This window comes from Desmodus rotundus, chromosome 12 (genome assembly GCF_022682495.2).
Source record: "Desmodus rotundus isolate HL8 chromosome 12, HLdesRot8A.1, whole genome shotgun sequence".
Classification (NCBI taxonomy): domain Eukaryota; kingdom Metazoa; phylum Chordata; class Mammalia; order Chiroptera; family Phyllostomidae; genus Desmodus; species Desmodus rotundus.
In genome coordinates, this window is record NC_071398.1 from 65,873,170 (window position 1) to 65,891,478 (window position 18,309).

Consider the following 18,309-nt stretch of genomic DNA (forward strand, 5'->3'; position numbering starts at 1 on the left):
TAGAAAAGGAAATGCTGGTTTTCACAATAAAATGTTCTAAGTGCGGTATACCCATCTCTCTGAAAAGTCATGCAGAATGTTGGGGTTTCCTAGCTACCAAAAACAACATGGTGGAAACATGCCCTGATATAAACAGGCTAGTGGTACCTCGGAAACCACACTTTTTAAAGACTTTTTTATTGTGAAATAGAACACAAAATATGCTAATAAAACATAAATGTGCAGTTGAACAAATAAGTAAAAAGTAAAACCTGTGTGATGACTACCCAGGTCAAGAAATGGATGGAACATTGCCAGGACCCTAGAGCACCCACCCCCTGCCACGTGCCCCATCCAAATGGCAGCCCCCCCCACCCCAAAAGTGACACATGGTCACTTTCTGACTCATGGTAACCACTTCCTAGCTTTTCTTTTCTTTCCTTTAAATTTTTTTTTTTTTTTGCCCTGTGTGTTTGCATCACTAAATAATACAGCATAGTTTTACCTGTTTTAAAACTTTATAAAGAATAGAATCATTCTCTGTATAGTCAAAAAGATTCAAAAGTATTTTGCGTCTTTTATTAAACATGGTTATTCATATTACTGCAACTAGGTGCATTTATCCACTTTAATTTCCGTTCTTAATCCTCACTTAAGGATATGTGTATTGATTTTAGAGAGAGAGGAAGGGGGAGACAGAAAGAGAAACATCAGTCAGTTGCCTCCCGTACCCACAACCTAGATATGTGACCTGACCAGGGATCGAACCTGCCACCTTTTGTCGTACGGGACGATGCTCCAACCAACTGAGCCACCTGGCAAGGCCCATCCACTTTCGTTTCTGTATGATACTCCAGTTCGCGCATGCGCTGAGTTCACCTGTTCTACTGTTGATGGACACACGGAGGTCTCTAGTTTGGGGCTGCAATGAACAGGACAGCGGTGGCCGTTCTTTCACGGGCAGCCTGGTGCACAGGGCACACATTTCTCTAAGATACAAGTGTAAGGCTGGCTGGCTTTGCCGAAAATGTTCCCAAATCCCTCTCTGGTATAACTTTTTTGGTAAGCAGTAATTTAAAATTTTCTCAGTTGGTCTAACTTCTTTTTCTAGGCATAATGTAAATATAAAATAAATAGAATATTGGGATTTATGAATAAATTCGTGTATTTTAAATTATTACTGGAAATGTGTGTGGCTGGCTGATGGGTTGGTTGGATGTTTGTGTTCGAGTTTTGCGTTGAGCACATACATGTGCAGTTTGCAGGTGACTGTGTCAGGTGACCGCTTACCCTCTCTGCCCACTTTTGGAGGCTCCTTCTATCAGAATTGTTTTCATTCCAGAATTTCTATCCTCAGCCTCAACATGGTCTCTTATGTCATTTTCCCTTTCTCTCACTTTTTTTCCCCTTCAGTCTCCTTTACTCTTTGTCCTGTAGAGTCTCAAAATTCAACAGACGCTCTGCTTCTTTCATATCTTCTTATGAACCCCATGCCGTTCATTCCTTCAGACCGGCTCTCCCAGCCTGTGACCTCTTCTGCCGTCTCTCCACCTTCCCCTTCCACTGGCCCTCACCCTGGGGAAAGATCTAGCTCACCCTGCGGCATCTCTGTCATCTGGTCTTTGTTCTTTCTGTAATACAAACTAGCCTTTAAAATTAACATAATAAATACACACATTTTAATTTCTTCAAAATGCTTGGTTTTCAAAATGTATCAGAGAAAATGTTTCTGTTGGCAGTGAAACAGCACCAGAACATTGTATTCTATTAAGCCTCGGTTCAGAAACCTCGGTGCTTGAGTACTGGTTAAGAAAGAATTCAGAGTCAAGACTCAAACTATAAGAGAAAGTTTATATAGAGAGTCCCAGAGGTAGAAGAAGTGAACTGTAGGAGAAATGGGCTCAGGGAACAAGGTACAGAGGCAAAAGAAGGGCCCTTGGGGCTTGGGGGGTGGTCTGGGGATCAGTGAGGGAAAAAGGGAGGGGGAGAGAGAGAGCCAGAGAGCCCCTGGGTCCTTCACCCTAAGGGCTTTTAAAGGTGGGGGTCTTAGGGGAGGTCCCAGAAGAGGTCCTCCATACAATACTCATCAGCTCCCCAGGTGCGTCCTTTCAGGGTCATGGTCTCCACTGATAGGTCAGCACCAGGGCAGGGGTTCATTAGTCAATGTGGCTGGTCCTGATGTCAGCCACCGTGTTGCCCTGCCTGCCTTGCTGCTTTTCTGGGCCTGGAGCTGAAACACAGCTCAGGTCTACATGTTGTCTCTAGGGCGTAATGCTTGAGGAGGAAGTGGTCATGCTGGGGCTTTTGTATGAGGCTAGTTTTTGGCCCTCTTGTCCTTCCTCTAAGGGGGTCTACCATTTGGCGGTATGAAAGTTCAGCTGATATGAAAGAGCAGCCGAAAGACCAGCAATATCATAGGGGAGGAGAGGTCACCCTGGGGGCAAGATCCCACCCTACAGTTGTCTGTTGCTAGGTTCCCAGGGCTTTCCACCCTGGTGAGCTTTCAGTACCTGGCCCCTTGTTCCTACTCTGCTCATACCTGTCTAACTTCCCACCGCATTATCATTTAATAATGGTTTCTCTTTTAAATCTAATACATGAGATTTGTCCCAAACGGAAACATTCCATAGTGGTCCCAACTAAAAATTTGGGGTAAGGGAAGAACTAAAATAAATTCTGATTCCAGATCCTGCTGGACTCGACGGCCATCTTTATGAAGCTTTTCAATAAAGCTGTAGTGGCTCTTTTAAAAATTACAAAACAAAAATCACTCCTTAGTATAGAAAGGAAGTGCTGCTCTCTCTTCAGATGCTAATTTTAGCTGACATTACATCAGACATGGCCAAGAGCTACAAATAGTTCCAACCAACCCACAGGCAAAAGTGCAGTCCCCTGGGCGGCACTGGAGATTTTTGATCACTTCTATGAGAAAAGCTACCTAAGACTTTGAGGCTTAAAGAAGTACCTGCTCAGTTCTCCCCCAAAATAATGGAAAGGTGAATCATCATCATACATCGTATTTACTTTAAAATAAGTGCACTTGGATAAGCAGATATGTGTCATGGTGGGGACCATGATACATGGATGAAGCCAGACTTGTTTTTAAGAGACTAGAGATTGCAATGGAAGTTAAAGTTATGAAAGAACAATTAACTCATCGGGCCATTCTTCTGCTCCTGGGCCTGAAGAAGGTGTTGAACATTTGGGTTGATTATAGTTACTAACCTGCAATCTCATTTACTAGAATTGTAATACAGGGAGCTGCAGAAGGTGGCACATTGGGAACTGGGACACTAATCTATTTTTATTCCCCTTCCTTTCTCCTCCTTGCAAGCTAAGCTCAGCATTGGCCAGAGACAAGTGACAGTTCAGAAAGGACCGCTGTTTAGAGCTGAAGGCTACCCCATCAGCATTGGCTGCAATGTCACTGGCCACCAGGGACCTTCCGAGCAGCATTTCCAGTGGTCTGTTTACCTGCCGACAGCTCCGGACCAAGAAATTCAGATCATCAGCACCAAAGATGCCGCCTTCTCTTATGCGAAGTATGCAGGGCGGGTGCAAAGCAGGGAAATCTACGTGGAGAGGGTCCAGGGCAACTCAGTCTTGTTGCACATCTCAAAGCTCCAGGTGAGGGATTCTGGTGCATATGAGTGTCACACCCCGAACACCGATGAAAAATACTACGGGAGTTACAGTGCGAAGACTACGCTCAATGGTAAGCTGTTTGCCCTCCTCTGCTAGCCCGCCCAGGAGGGAGAGCCCCCATCGTCACAGTACGTTGCGATGTGACGCGCTTTATATTGTGCTGTTTGCTTTGGTATAAGATCCCACGTTTCCCTCCGGATATTTTGGAGATTTGTCACAAGCAGATATTTCATGTTTTCTAACATTCTCAATTTTTCCGATCAACATTGCCGTGAAGATTGAGATAGGGTGTGGTCTTCCCAAGGCCACGTCCTTGGCTACCTATAGATTGATAATAACAACAAAGCTTTGAGAGTTCTCACCATGTTGTGTCTCCTCTCGGAGGCAGAACTTCCACTTGATAAGAGCTCGTATTAATATGACAAGTGATAAGTCATTCACTTGGAAATGCTTCTTTTCAAACTACCATTCTCTAGCATATTTACCTGAAGGGAGAGGGTAACAGTTCTTCAATTACCATCTTGTCCCTTTGCCTGTAATATCTTATCACTCCCTTTTCAGCCTAGCAAACTCCTACGTATACTTCAGAACCCAGTTAGATATTACCTCTGCTGTGGAACCTGTCCCGACTGTCTTGGGCAGTATTCCAACCTCTGTTTCCTCTTGATGCTCTACTCACACCACTGTTCCTAGCACTCACCCATTTATGTGGTGATGTGGGTGGTAGATTACTCTCTCATACCTCACCCTAAGCTCCAGGAGAAGGGAATGTTTATCACAGCTCTGTGCACAGGGGCTAGCACTGAGTAGATGCTCAGTAAATATTCCCTGATTGAATCTAAGTGTTGCCTTCCCCCAAGCTCAGGCTGTGTGATTTCCTGGAGAGAATGACAAGGTTGTAGGACAGTTATCAAAACTTTTGGCCCTGGCTGGTGTAGCTCAGTCGATTGAGCACAGGCCTATGAACCAAAGGGTCACCAGTTCAATTCCCAGTCAGGGCACATACCTGGGTTGCTGGCCAGGTCCCCAGTATGGGACGTGTGAGGGGCAACTACACATTGATGGTTCTATCTCTCTCTCCTTCCCTTCCTCTCTCTCTAAAAATAAATAAATAAAGTCTTTAAAAAAAAACTTTTGTAAGGGTTGCATTTTGGCTCTGAATGGCAGATAATGACCGATTGTCTCAGAATTTTATTTTATAAAGGCCCAAGGAAGTGACGTGACTTGCTCCAGTTCATATAGTCAAATAGAGACAGATTTAGGGTCAGAATTTAGGTCTTCTAGCTCCCAGGGCTTTTCCCCTTTTAAAACTCTGTGTCCAAGTAGCAAAATTGGTTACAGGTCATGCTAAAAATGTGAAGTAGGGCTCAGTACATCAGTGAGCCATTAGCTTTGCTGCGTTCCATCGGCTGCCGTACACCGATGCCAGCGCTTGCATTGGCAATAGGGGACACGGGGCTCCTGGAAGAGAAACTCAAAGCATGCATTCAGAGATGACAGGTCAGGGCACCATCTTCATCGAAGGAGGCCAGTCTGATAGGCGTGGGGCCAACCAATTCACATCATTTCTTCACTTCCAGTGATTCCAGACACCCTCTCTGCCGCCATGAGTCCCCAGACCCTCAGCAAGGAGGAAGGTGAGCCATTGGAACTTACCTGTGAGGCAGCCAAAGCCACCGCTCAGCACACCCACCTGTCTGTCACCTGGTACCTGATGCAGGATGGACAAAGTCCAGCCACCAAGATTATTTCCCTCTCCAGAGATTTTATGTTGATGCCTGGCCCCTCGTACACAGAGAGGTTCGAAGTCGGTGACGTGCGGCTCGACAAGCTCGGGGCCGCTACCTTCCGGCTGTCCATAGGGAGCCTGCGGCCCTCAGATCAAGGCCAGCTGTTCTGTGAGGCGGCTGAATGGATTCAGGATCCGGACGAGACCTGGACGGTCATCACGAGAAAGCAGACCGATCAAACGACTCTGAGGATCCAGCCAGCAGGTAACTATCTCAGAAAATTCATTAATAGGCTGGCACTGGTTACTTACAGGATAACTTTTTGTTTTTGTCTAATTTTTTGTTGAATCTGAAAGAAATCGTTTAGGAAGCTTGAGTAAATTTTCCTTTTGATGTCCGTGAAACATAAGTAAAAGAAAGACATTAAGGTTTTTTAAAAAATTGTTTATACTCTTACAATTATCCCAATTTTTCCCCTTGCGCCCCCTCCCCCAGGCCCCCCCACTCTTACAGTCAATCCCCACACTGGTGTTCATGTCCATGGGTGGTACCTGTAAGACATTCAGTTTTCGGCTCTGTCCACAGGAGGGTCTGTGGGGGCTAAGATCTGTTGAACGGTTCAGAAGATCCTACAAGACATGCTATATGCTCTGCCCAATGTCACCCCACCACTGAGGGGTGGAGCTGGCCTTTGAGAACTGCTGAGTCCCACAGACACCTGGGCCTCAGAGTAACTGCAGTTTCCAGTGTGAAGTCTCGTCTCAGTCAGTGGTGGGATTTCCTTTCACCCAACCCCTTTTCAGCTTGGAATGGTGTCTCTCTTCATGGTCCATTGGCATTGTCATCAAAGTGAGCAGAAAGCCTCGGCTGTGATTCCAGGTCCCTCTACACAGGCTTTGGTGCAATAAGAGGAGGTCACTAAAGCCATTTATATCCTTGCTGACCGCGGTGATCCAATGGATGACCATTGAAGTTTTTCTTTCTTTCTTTTAAAGCAAGAGTGTTGTTTTATTCCATTAACAATCATCCTGTTGGTGCCCTGGCCAGTGTGGCTCAGTTGATTAGAGCATCATCCCGTCACTGAAAGGTTGTGGGTTCGATTTCCGGTCAGATCGTATATTTATGTTGCAGGTTTGACTGCCCCCAGCCTCCCACCCCCTTCCAGGGGCGGACCATCTTCTCTTCGGGCGTGTATGAGGGGCAACCAATCAATGCTTTTCTCGCACATCGATGTTTCCCTCTCCCCCTTCCTCTCTCTCCAAAAAGCAATGAAAAACTGTCCTCAGATGAGAATTAAAAAAAAATTGTCCTATTGGCCTTAAGTGCCCAACTTGTAATCAGTGAGCCCTATGGGGACATATCAGATGTGCTGTTTTTTTTTTTCTCTTTGGAAACGATTGTCTTAAATGTAAAACAGTCTATATTTTTCTTTAATTATTTTGACAAGTAAAAATTATATGTATATATTTAAGGTGTACAACATGATGGTTTAACATATGTGTGCATTGTGAAGTGATTACTGCAGTCAAGCTAATTCACACACTCACCCCTCACAGAGTTACTCTGTGTGTGTGTGTGTGTGCGCGTGCGCACACACATGTGGTGAGAATGCTTAAGATCAACTCCTTCAGCAAACTTGTTCTTTAAAATATATTTTATTGATTATGCTATTACAGTTGACCTAGTATTTCCCCTTTTCCCCCCCTCTACCTGGTACCCCCCATTCCCTCCAGCAGTCCTCCCCTTAATTCATACCCACGGGTTGTACATATAAGCTCTTTGGCATCTCCATTTCTTATACTATTCTTTACCTCCCCCTGTCTATTTTGTACCTACCATTTATGCTTCTTATTCCCTGTACCTTTTCCCCCGTTCTCTGTCTTCCCCCTCCCAGCTGATAACCCTCCAAATGATCTCCATACCTATGACTCTGTTCCTGTTCTCGTTGTTTGCATGTTTTGTTTTGTTTTAGATTCAGTTGTTGATAGTTGCGAATTTGTTCCCATTTTAATGTTCATAGTTTTGATCTTCTTTTTCTTATATAAGTCCCTTTAACATTTCATATAATAATGGCTTAGTGATGGTGAACTCCTTTTGCTTTACCTTGTCTGGGAAGCACTTTGTCTGCCCTTCCATTCTAAATGAGAGCTTTGCTATGTAAAGTAATCTTAAGTTATAGATCCTTGCTTTTCATCACTCTGAATACTTCTTTTCAGCCCCTTCTTGCCTGTAAGGTTTCTTTTGAGAAATTCGCTGACAGTCTTATGGGAACTCCTTTGTAGGTAACTGTCTCCTTTTCTCTTGCTGCTTTTAAGATTCTCTCTTTATCTTTAACATTTGGCATTTTAATTATGATGTGTCTTGGTGTGGTCCTCTTTGCAGTCAACTTGTTTGGGACTCTCTGTGTTCCCATGTCTATTTCCTTCACCAAATTAGGGAAGTTTCTTTTATCATGTTTTCAAATATGTTTTCAATTTCTTGCTCTTTCTCTTTTCCTTCTGGCTCCCCTATGATTCATTGTTGGTACATTTGGAGATGTCCCAGAGGCTTCTTATTCTGTCCTCATTTTTTAAAAATTATTTTTTCTTCTTGCTGTTCTGATTAAATGCTTTTTTTCTTCCTTATGTTCCAAATCATTGATTTGACTCTCAGTTTCATCTCTCCATTGTTGGTTCCCTGTAGATTTTTCTTTATTTCATGCAATGTATCCTTCATTTCTGCCTGGGTCTTTCTTATGCTGTTGCCGTACTCAGTGAGTTCTTTGAGCATCCTGATAACCAATGTTTTCAACTCTGTATCTGATAGGTTGGTTATCTCTGTTTTGTTTAATTCTTTTTCTGGAGCTTTGTTCTGCTCTTCAGTTGGGCCATATTTCTTTGCCTCCTCAATTTGGCAGCCTCCCTGTGTTTGTTGCTGTGTATTAGGTGGCACTGCTTTGACTCCCTGTCTCAGTAGTGTGGCCTATTGTGGAAGCCCCTGTAAATTGTGTGGTGCAGAGCCTTAGGTGATCGCTAGGGCAGGGCAACCCGTTTCACCACTTTGTGGCTCTGTGTGGGGGGAGAGCTCCAAGAGGGGGCAGTGCCACTGCCTAGCTTCTGGAGGTTTGCCCGGGAGACAGCCGTCTCCTGGTACTCGCCCTGTTTCCAGTCACTTCACCTTCTCCCCGTATGCCACTTGTGCCCTTCCGGCTGTTGCCCTGGTACTAAATCCCAGACAGGATGGGTCTGCATAAATCCTAAGTTAATGTGGGTGTTTTAAGAGAAGTCCCCGATATTCCAGCAATTTCTTCCCCCTCCCCAGTCCCCACTAGCTTTTACAGCCAGAAGTTATGGGGATTTATCTTCCTGGCACTGGAACCCTGGGCTGCTGGGTGGTCTGGTTTGGGGCTTGGATCCCTTGCTCCCGAGGTATCCCTCCCAATTTTTATCCACCGCACATGAATGTGGGACCACCCATTCTGCCACCTTTTCACACCACTCCTAGGGCTCCAGCTTCTCCACCTCTCTTCGTGTCTCTACCCCTGCTACCCATCTGGATGAATGTGGCTTCTTTATGTCTTTGGCTGTCGGACTTCCATACAGCTTGATTTTCTGAAAGTCCTGTGTAGTCTAGTTGGAATTTTTTCTGTAGTTGGGCGAAGTGCAGAAGTGTGCTTACCTATGCCTCCATCTTGACCAGAAGTCCTTTAGCAAATTTCAAGTGTACAATACAGTATAAATAATTGTAGTCACCATGCTGTGCATTAGATCTCCAGAACTTATTCATCCTGCATAATGGAAGCTTTGTACCCTTAGACCAACATCTCCCCATTTCCCGCCCCCGCCATACCCCTGGCAGCCACCATTCTATGCTCTGCTTCTATGAGTACAATACCTTTAGACTCCATATATAAGTGAGATCCTGCAGAATTCGTCTTTCCGTGTCTGGCGTATGTCACTTAGCATAATGTCCTCTAGGTTGATTCATGCTGAAAATGGTAGGATATCCTTTTTTCTCATTGCTGAATAACACTCCATTGTGCATAGATACTACATTTTCTTCTTCTGTTCATCCATCAACAGACACTTAGGTTGTTACCATGTCTGGGCCATTGTGAATAGTGAACAAAGGGGTGCAGATACCTCTTCCAGATACTGATTTCACTTCCTTTGGCTGTATACCCAGAAGTGATGCTCTTCGATTTTTAATTTTTAATTTTTTAGGAACTTCCATACTGTTTTCTATAATGGCCTTACCAATTTACATTCCCACCAACAGTGAACAAGGGCTCCCTTTTCTCCACATGCTCAGCAACACTTGTTATCTTTGTCAGCCATCACAATAGATGTAAGCCATTATAATAGATGTGAGGTGCTATCGCATGGTCTTAATTTACATTTCCCTGATGATTAGTGATGTTGTGCCTCTTTTCATATACTTGTGGGCCACTTGTATGTCTTGTTTTGAGGAATGTCAGCTCAGGTCCTTTGCCCATTCTTTAAAATCAAGTAATTTGGTTTCTTATATATCTGGGGTATTAACTCCTTACCAGATACATAATTTGCAGATACTTTCTTCCATTTGGGAGGCTGTCTTTGCACTCCGTTGGTTATTTACTTTGCTCTGCACAAGTGTTTTAGCGTGATGCAGTCTCACTTGTCTATCCTTTGCATTTGCTGTCTGTGCCTTTAGGGGTCAAAAAATTATTGCCTGAATTGATGTTGGGAAGCTTTTCCCTTCATTTTCTTCTAGCAGTTTTACAGTTTCAGGCCTTATGTTTAAATCTTTACTACATTTTGAATTGACATTTAAATATGGTGTGAGATAAAGGTCCGATTTCATTCTTCTGCATGTACATATTGGTTTTCTCAACACCTGTTATTGAAGAGACTGTCTTTTCCCCATTTTATGTTCTTGGGACTCTTATCAAAGATGCACTGATGGAAATGTGTGGGTTTATTTCTGGGCTCTGTGTTTCCGTTCCATTGGTCTGTATGTCTATTTTTATGGCAGTACCATCCTATTTTGATTACTGTAGCTTTGTGATATTTTTTTAAAATCAGTAAGTGTGATACCTCTAGCCTTGTTCTTCCTTAAAATTGCTTTGGCTATTCAAAGCAATTTTGCCTTTTGGGGTTCTATGTGAATTTTATGACTGTTTTTTCTATTTCTGTTTTTTTAAAAAGCCATTAGAATTTTGATAGGGATTGCATTGACTGTAGATTGCTTTGGTCATATGGACATGACATTTTAACAACATTAATTCTTCCAACACAGGCTATCTTTTCATTTATTTGTCTTCTTCTATTTCTTTCATCAATTTTTATAGTTTTCAGTATACAGATTGTTTACCTCCTTGTTTAAATTCCTAGGTATTTTCTTCTTTTGGATGCTGTTGTAAATAGGATTGTTTCTTAATTTCTTTTTCTGGTAGTTCATTGTTAGTATATAGAAACGTAAGTGATTTTTTTGTATATTGATTTTGTCTCCTGCAACTTTACTGAAATCTTTTATTATAATAGTTTTAATAGTTTTTGGTGGAGTCTTTTGGGGTTTCTACATTTAAGATCATGTCATCTGCAAACTGATGATTTTACTGCTTTTTTTTTCTAATTTGGATGCCTTTATTTCTTTTTCTGACTAATTGCTCTGGTTAGGACTTCCAGTACTATACTGAATAGAGGTGGTAAGAATGGGCATCTTTGTCCCTAATCTTAGAGGAAAAGCTTTTCACTGTTAAGAATGATGTTAGCTGTGGACTTGTCTTACATCTATGTGCTTTTAGCTTAGGAAAATTCCACTTGATATTTTCAGCCAAAAAATAAAGTGAGAAGTCACAATTTACAGTAATTCAACATGGTATAAAAATCACATTACTGTATGCTTTATACACCTATGCATGTAGCCTGCGTAATAGGATTGCAGTCAGAAAACAGGTATGCTGTCCTTTCTGTGTGATGTAAGAAATAGTCAAGGGCATTTGTCATCCCAGGCATTTCTCTGGCTAGCCTGTTCCTCAGACCTGAACACCCACACAACATTCGAACCCTGCACTGTCTTTATGGGGCTAACACCTCTCTCTGCCACTGCAGGGATAGATGCAGTGGCCTCTCTAACTACCTGCCTTGCTTTTGTTTCCTAGTGAGAGATTTTCAAGTCAGCATTACAGCCAACAGCACATTTGCTGAAGGGAAACCCTTAGAACTGACGTGCCTGGTAGTGGGCAGTGGCCAGGACCCCCAGCTTCAGGGCGTTTGGTTCTTCAATGGTATTGAAATGGCCCACATTGATGCTGGCGGAGTTCTGCGTCTGAAGACAGACTACAAAAAGAGAGCAAGTCAAGGACAACTCCAGATTTCAAAATTAAGCCCCAAGGCTTTCTCTCTCAAGATCTTCGCCGCGGGGCCAGAGGATGAAGGCACCTACAGATGTGTGGTGGCAGAGATGGCGAGAGCTCAGAGGGGCTCCTGGCAGGAGCTCCAGAGAAAGCAGTCACCAGACAGTCCCGTGCACCTCAGGAAGCCAGCAGGTAGGTGAAGTCGGGACCAGACATGGTGGGGCTGCTTTCAGACCCTCTCCCTCTTTAGCACAGGATGCCTGGCGGACACAGTGGAGGTCTCCTGAAGAGTCAGGTGTCAGTCAGGTCACTTGGAGGGGAAGGAAAGGAAAGCACCCAAACTAGCCAAAGACCTGAGTCCTACTCTTGAGCCATTAAATGGGTCATGACCATGGATACACCACTTTATTTCTCTAAACCTTAGCTTCCTCAAATGTAAAATAATGACATACAATTAGATTGTCCTTAAGTCCTTTCTTGCTGTCTTAGATTCTTTGATTGTATTTGCCATTAGCCCTCATTTATATACATTGGGTTTTTCTTCAAGCAGAGAACACCTGTATGAATGAAGTCCTCTCTCTTCTTTAGCTGTGTGTGTGATGTGAGTAGGTTAAGAGGGAAAAGCTCCGTTTTGCCTTCTTCCTTGAGCATGGACACCCACACCACTCCCCCACACTCCTCTGACGTCTTTCAGGTGCCCTTTATCAACCATCTACTATCCTAACCTGACATAGGGACTGACACTAAGTCTTAATTCTGCATCGAAGCATGGCTCAGGGCATGGGATGAAGAGGGGCGTGGTAGTGGGCAGGCTCTATTCCCTGCACTTTGCTGTGATGGGGTGAGATGCCTGTCCAATGGGACCTAGTATCTGTTGGCGTGGGACTGGACAGGCCACTCAGCTGTTGTTTAGTTTATGAAAGCTGGGTGACCTTAAACATAGTTGAATAGCCAGAGCTTTTTGTGTGGAGAGAAAACAGACACGTACACAACTGATGCAGTGGTCTCTCAGCGTCTGCAGGCAGTTAGTTCCAGGGCCGCGTGGATACCACAACCCGTGGACGCTCAAGTCCCTTATATGAAATGGCACGGTATTTGCATATAACCTACGTACATCCTCCTGTCTACTTTAACTCTTCTCTAGATTACTTATAGTACCCGACACAATGTAAACGCCATGTAAGTAGTTGTTACACTGTATTGTTTAGGGAATAGTGACAAGGGAAAAAGTCCGTGTGTGCTCAGGACACATGCAGCTGTCTTAGGCCTAACTGCATAGTAGAGGCCAGCGGCGACATAACCTTGTGTAGGTGTAATATTGCCAACCCAGGGCTGGCTGAGTCTGCAGATGCAGAACCAGTGGGTGTGGAGGGTTGGCTGCGTGAGTCTCTGGGCTGAGCATTAATTCAAAGTCTAGAAAGATTAATTTGCCCAAAAGCAAAAACAAACTAAAAATAAAGATATCCGTGTTGTACTAGCTCCCTGGAGGCATCTCCGCAGATAGATAAGTTTCCCTTTCATGCTTTTCTTCATCTCCCCATTTGCTACAAGTGAAGACACAGAAGCCTTGGCCTGGAGTGCAAGCTGGGAAGTGCGTGGGTATTCGTTTTCACACCAAACATTCGGTCTAACTGTCTAGGAATCAGGGAAAACTGTGTGGGCGGTTTAGCTATTGACAGAGAACTAAATCTCTGCTCTGTGTATCTGTCTCGCTGCACACACCTGCGGCCTTTCGTAAACCCACCACGTGCTGTGTGTGCCCAAGGGACCTGAAGGTGTGCTTCATGGTGCACAGACCCCAAGCCTATTGGTAGGGTGCCATTATGGGTGGCAAATTGATTAAGGGTCCTGGGGAGCATTCAGTTTTGAAAGTCAAACCATCATTTGAAATATGAGCAGTTTTATCATCCTATGAACATTTTAAACATAAGGGAGGCTCACTGCCCCTGTGAACCTGCCCACACTTAGTACTCACCAAGAGGCAGTAATGAACTAAGAAAACTTCATTTTAAAAAATTGCTGTTATCCCTGTCTGGTGTGGCTCAGTGGATTGAGTGCTGGCCTGCAAACCAAAGGGTTGCTGGTTTGATTTCCAGTCTAGGGCACATGCCTGGGTTGCGGGCAGGGTCCCCAGTGGGGGCTGTGTGAGAGGCAACCACACATTGATGTTTCTCTCCCTCTCTTTTTCCCTCCCTTCCCCTCTCTAAAAATAAATAAATAAAAATCTTTTAAAAATAAAATAAAAATTAAAAAATTGATGTTAGTTGAAACTAATCATTATGGCTATATTAGAGTAGTGAAATTGTAACAATTTTCTCCCTAATTTCTAAACTTTAGTTATGAATCTATTTTTAACTTGAAAAAAATTAAGTATAATCATGCCTCTAATACCCCAAATTTGGAAATATATATATACACACATATTTATAGAATATACATACATATTCTACAAATATGTATGTATATGTAATATATTTGTAGACATTAAACTTCATTCTGCCTTGTAACTTATACACATATATAATTAAAACAGTAGAAGACTGAACTCCTGCCACAACAGGGAAGAACAATTTGCAAATTCAATTAGATCCTACTCAGATTTCCAACGCTGGTTCTATTTTCTTTTTCTCTTTTGGCTTTGAACTACCACTGTTTTCTCTAAGTGCCTCTTCTAACATGTAATGCTAATGCGAACAGCTAACCTTTACGGGCAGTTTCCCTTGACAGCCAGCCTCAGCCCTCTGCGTGTGCATTCACTTAGTTCTCTCAACACCGTGATAAGGGGGGTGCTGTTATTACCCCTATATTTGCAGGAAAGGAAATCGAGGCTCACAGAGATCAACCACGTTGCCCAAGATCCTTCTGACTCCAGGAACCTTGGCCTTAAGCGTGAGGCTGAGCCGCCTCCCACGCTCGAGCTTGAGGCATCTTTACATTGCCCACAAAGCACCCAGGACACGGCCTTGCAGAGGAAGTGTTTGTTGAATGAATGTCTGCCTTTCTACACAGCTTGAATTTCCCACCTGGGAAGCAAATTTACATTTATGGTTTAGATAAAAGAAGGATCTCCCTTCAAACTATATATATAGTTTGAAAGTTATTTATACGTATATGCACAAATGTATTTTCCCCCAAGTAATTGTTTTTAATGGTAGGACTGTGAACAGAAATCCTATTAACAATGCTCCTTCACTGTTGGAAACACGCGCTAATTAGGGAAGGATAAGTGGGGAGCAGAGAGCCATTTCGAACTGGGAAAGTCCGAATTCCAAAAAAGTAGAAATGTAAATCGACGCGGCTTCATTACGCTCAGGGTCGCACGCCCACCCTAATTAATCTGACACAGAATTGCCAGAGGTTTTCCCAACTACAGGTCCTTAAGGAAGAGATGATTTAACACATTGCTAAAAATAAGACACATTATAAATTGTTTCAGTATAAATAGGCTCTCCGGATATTCTTTCTACTGTACGGTTTCCCCTGTTCCAGCGTTTCTTTCACAAGTCTCTTGGCTGAGGTGCCACAGGAGTAAACAGCCTGATTGGATTTGTCACCAACCAGTCAGGTCCTAATTAATGAGAAATCATCGGGCTTTAGAAAATTTTTCATTTACTTGGAATAATTTGTTCTCCTAACCTGTAATCCACAGCAAGAAGTGTGGTCTTGTCTACCCAGAACGAGCAGCCAACTGTGTGGGAAGGAGAGGCACTAAAGCTTGTCTGCAAGGCAGACGGAGCTGAAAGTCTCCTGTTTGTGAACTGGTGGCACTTCCCATGGAACCAGACACAGCCAGAGTTCATAGCTGGCATGGATCAGACTGGCACTGTGCAACGGGGTGCCTCCTATGGGGAACCCAGTAACCACGGCCACACAAGGCTGGAGAAACTGGACTGGGCCACCTTCCAGCTGGAGATCCCCTCCACCAGCATCAGAGACAGCGGCACCTACGAGTGCCGAGTGTCTGAGAGGACCGGGGCCCAAGGCGGAGGTCTGAGCTGGGCTCAGAAGATGTCCATCACTGTAAAATCTCTAGGTAAGTGTCACACAAGTCCTTTTCTGAACTTACGTACCATCAGTACCTTCCTTCTGCAGTGGGGTGCAGTGGAATTTGGTGGTGTCTCATCCTGCATCCCCTAGTTATGGTACATGTACCCCGGGACACAGAGCATAGTCTCTGGATACCACATGTGTCAATCATCGCTGAAGTAAAACTCATCTTTATATAAAGATCATTGTTAGGGTGCAGCTTGTAAGTTGTCATTCAAGGTTAAAATGAAGAGATATACTGAGTGGAGCTGAGCCCCGTACACTCAGGCTTTTGACAGCGGCAGCCCTGGGACGAGTGTCTCAGGCACATGCAAAAGAATGTACTGAGCCCAGGATGGGGGAGGAGGGGCGAGGGAGGGAGCCGGAGGGGTAAGGGAAGGAAGGCGGCCAGCCACCGGGCCTGCGGAGCGCTCCACCCACTCAGTGGCAGCTGTCTAGGCAGCAGACTGGACAAACACTGCCTGTTTGTTGTCGCTGCTGAGAACGCTCTGAGAAGAGGGTCAGCTTAGGAAAACTGAGGTCAGAATTCAGGACAGACTGTACCGTGAATCCACTTCTACCCCCAAATACTTGATACTCCCAATGGCTGAATGACGGTTCAATGCCTAGTTTTCTAGGCAGTACCTTGCTTTGATTTGATCAACATCTTACAAATCACGTTTCACGTTTCTGCCCACAGCGTCAAGTTTACAAGTTAATTTGATGAGCCGTCAACCACAAGTGAAATTAACCAACACCTTGAACCTTTCCTGCATAGTGGGTGTTGGCTACTCTGACCTCCAGGTGCCACTCACGGTGACGTGGCAGTTTCAGCCAGCCGGGTCTCAAGTCTTCCACCAGCTTGTCCGAGTCACCCATCAAGGCGCTATCGAGTGGGGAGACTTCCCGTCCCAGTTCCAAAAGAAGATGAAGGTTTCACAGTCTTCATTTCATTCTCAACTGCTAATCTACGATGCCACCAAGGAAGAGGAGGGAGTGTACCAGTGTAAAGTGGATGTTTATGACAGAAATTCCCTACGCTTGGGTGGCCCAGCCCGGGCCTCTGCTGTGTCTTACCCACTGAGCATAGTCATCACTTTACCAGGTAATCGCCACTCAAAATTAATCCTGCTTTAAAAAAATACATCACTCCCATTTTGGGTAAGTTACAAAAATGAAGCGTGAAATACCTTCTCCTTGTGTTTGTACTGCAGAAGTCAGCACCATCTACCCGTGTAAGTGATACCCAGGCTAACAGTAAGTTGCCATGCAGAATGACCATACTGGTTGTTAAAACATTAAAATAGTTCCACGCCAACTAATAAAACTGTTACTCCATGCCCCTTCCCCATCTTCCCACAAGCCCCGCCAGCCAGCAGTGCAAGGGTACCACCTGGAACAGTGGGCCCCCCTGGGGCTGGCTCCAGGGGGAGGCATTCTTTCAGACCGGCCACTGCTCGTGCTTACCAGTGGTGACACGTCTGGGCTGTCTCCGCTAGTGCTATGGATAATGTCGGTTTCACTATGTCTACCCACTCATATTAATGTGTTACTGTGTAAGAGAGAATATATGGGTATAGGAAATGCAGTGTGCCTTGCCGATTGGTAGTAGAGCGTAGAGGTTAGAAGTAAGACAGCCTGGGCAGTTTTGCTGAGTCAAATATCTTCTTTCAAGACTTTCGTTGTCTGAGGCCAGAATGTTCAAGAGCCTTTGAAGTCATTTATAATAGATCTGACAAGGAGCACGGCTTTGGAGAAGTCCCTTAATCTGTCCGAGCCTAGCTGCCTCACCTATAAACTGCTAGTGTGCAGTCTAAAGGTGGTGACATCCCCAGCGTGCCCAGCACAGTGCCTGCCACGCCAAGCAGATGCTCTCGTGTGGTGGCTGTCATCATTCTGTCTGCTGCTGAGCAATGTTTTCGTAACAGTAATGATCCCCTTATTGATGAACTAGTGCCTGAGTGGACTTGTCCTTTCTTTGGACTTTGAAATTGTTTGGCCCAATCTTTTCTTCTGGAAACTTCTTTTTTCCTTGACCTCATGATACAAGACTTTCTTGGTTTCCGCCCTAGTGCTCTGACTGCTCTTTCTCTTTGTGTTGTGCAGAATTCTCCTCCTCCATTGATTCATTCCTTTTAGTTTCATCCTCAGCTTCCTCTCATCTTAGTCTACACATCTACTGAAGTGGGCTTCTTCCTACCCGTGGGCCCACCCTATGTACTGACAACTCCCAAACCCACTATCCTGAAAGACTCTTCTGATCTCCAGACACACCTATGAAGCTGCCTCCAAGATACGTTTACACTCAATATGTCAACACATGAATGTGCCATTATGATCCCTCCAAAGCTACTCCTTATGTTGTTCTCTATGTCCCCACCCTCCAGCAGTGACCCAAGTGGGAAACCTGCGTCATCGGCAACTCTCTCCTGTCCACCTCATATCCAAACTCCCCTAGCACAACCTGCGAAGTCTTTTATAATTTGGTACATTTATGTCTTTCCAGCACCATCTCCTTCCACGTTCCATCTTGAATTTGAACTCCAGCCACACTGAATTACTTGCAGTTCCTCAGATACTCGGTGTTCTCTCTCACTTTCAAAGTCTTTGTTC

The 18,309-nt window shown here is 44.3% G+C and overlaps 1 protein-coding gene across 1 annotated transcript in view; it reads left to right on the forward strand.

The window, feature by feature from the left end:
* The window catches only part of CD101 (CD101 molecule), a 36,584-nt gene that overhangs the window by 5,620 nt on the left and 12,655 nt on the right, over positions 1-18,309 (forward strand). The window contains exons 2-6 of the mRNA XM_024570597.4: positions 3,314-3,694; positions 5,205-5,618; positions 11,476-11,862; positions 15,320-15,703; positions 16,397-16,801. Coding sequence (XP_024426365.2) covers positions 3,314-3,694; positions 5,205-5,618; positions 11,476-11,862; positions 15,320-15,703; positions 16,397-16,801 — 1,971 coding nt within the window. The remainder of the gene's footprint in view (positions 1-3,313; positions 3,695-5,204; positions 5,619-11,475; positions 11,863-15,319; positions 15,704-16,396; positions 16,802-18,309) is intronic.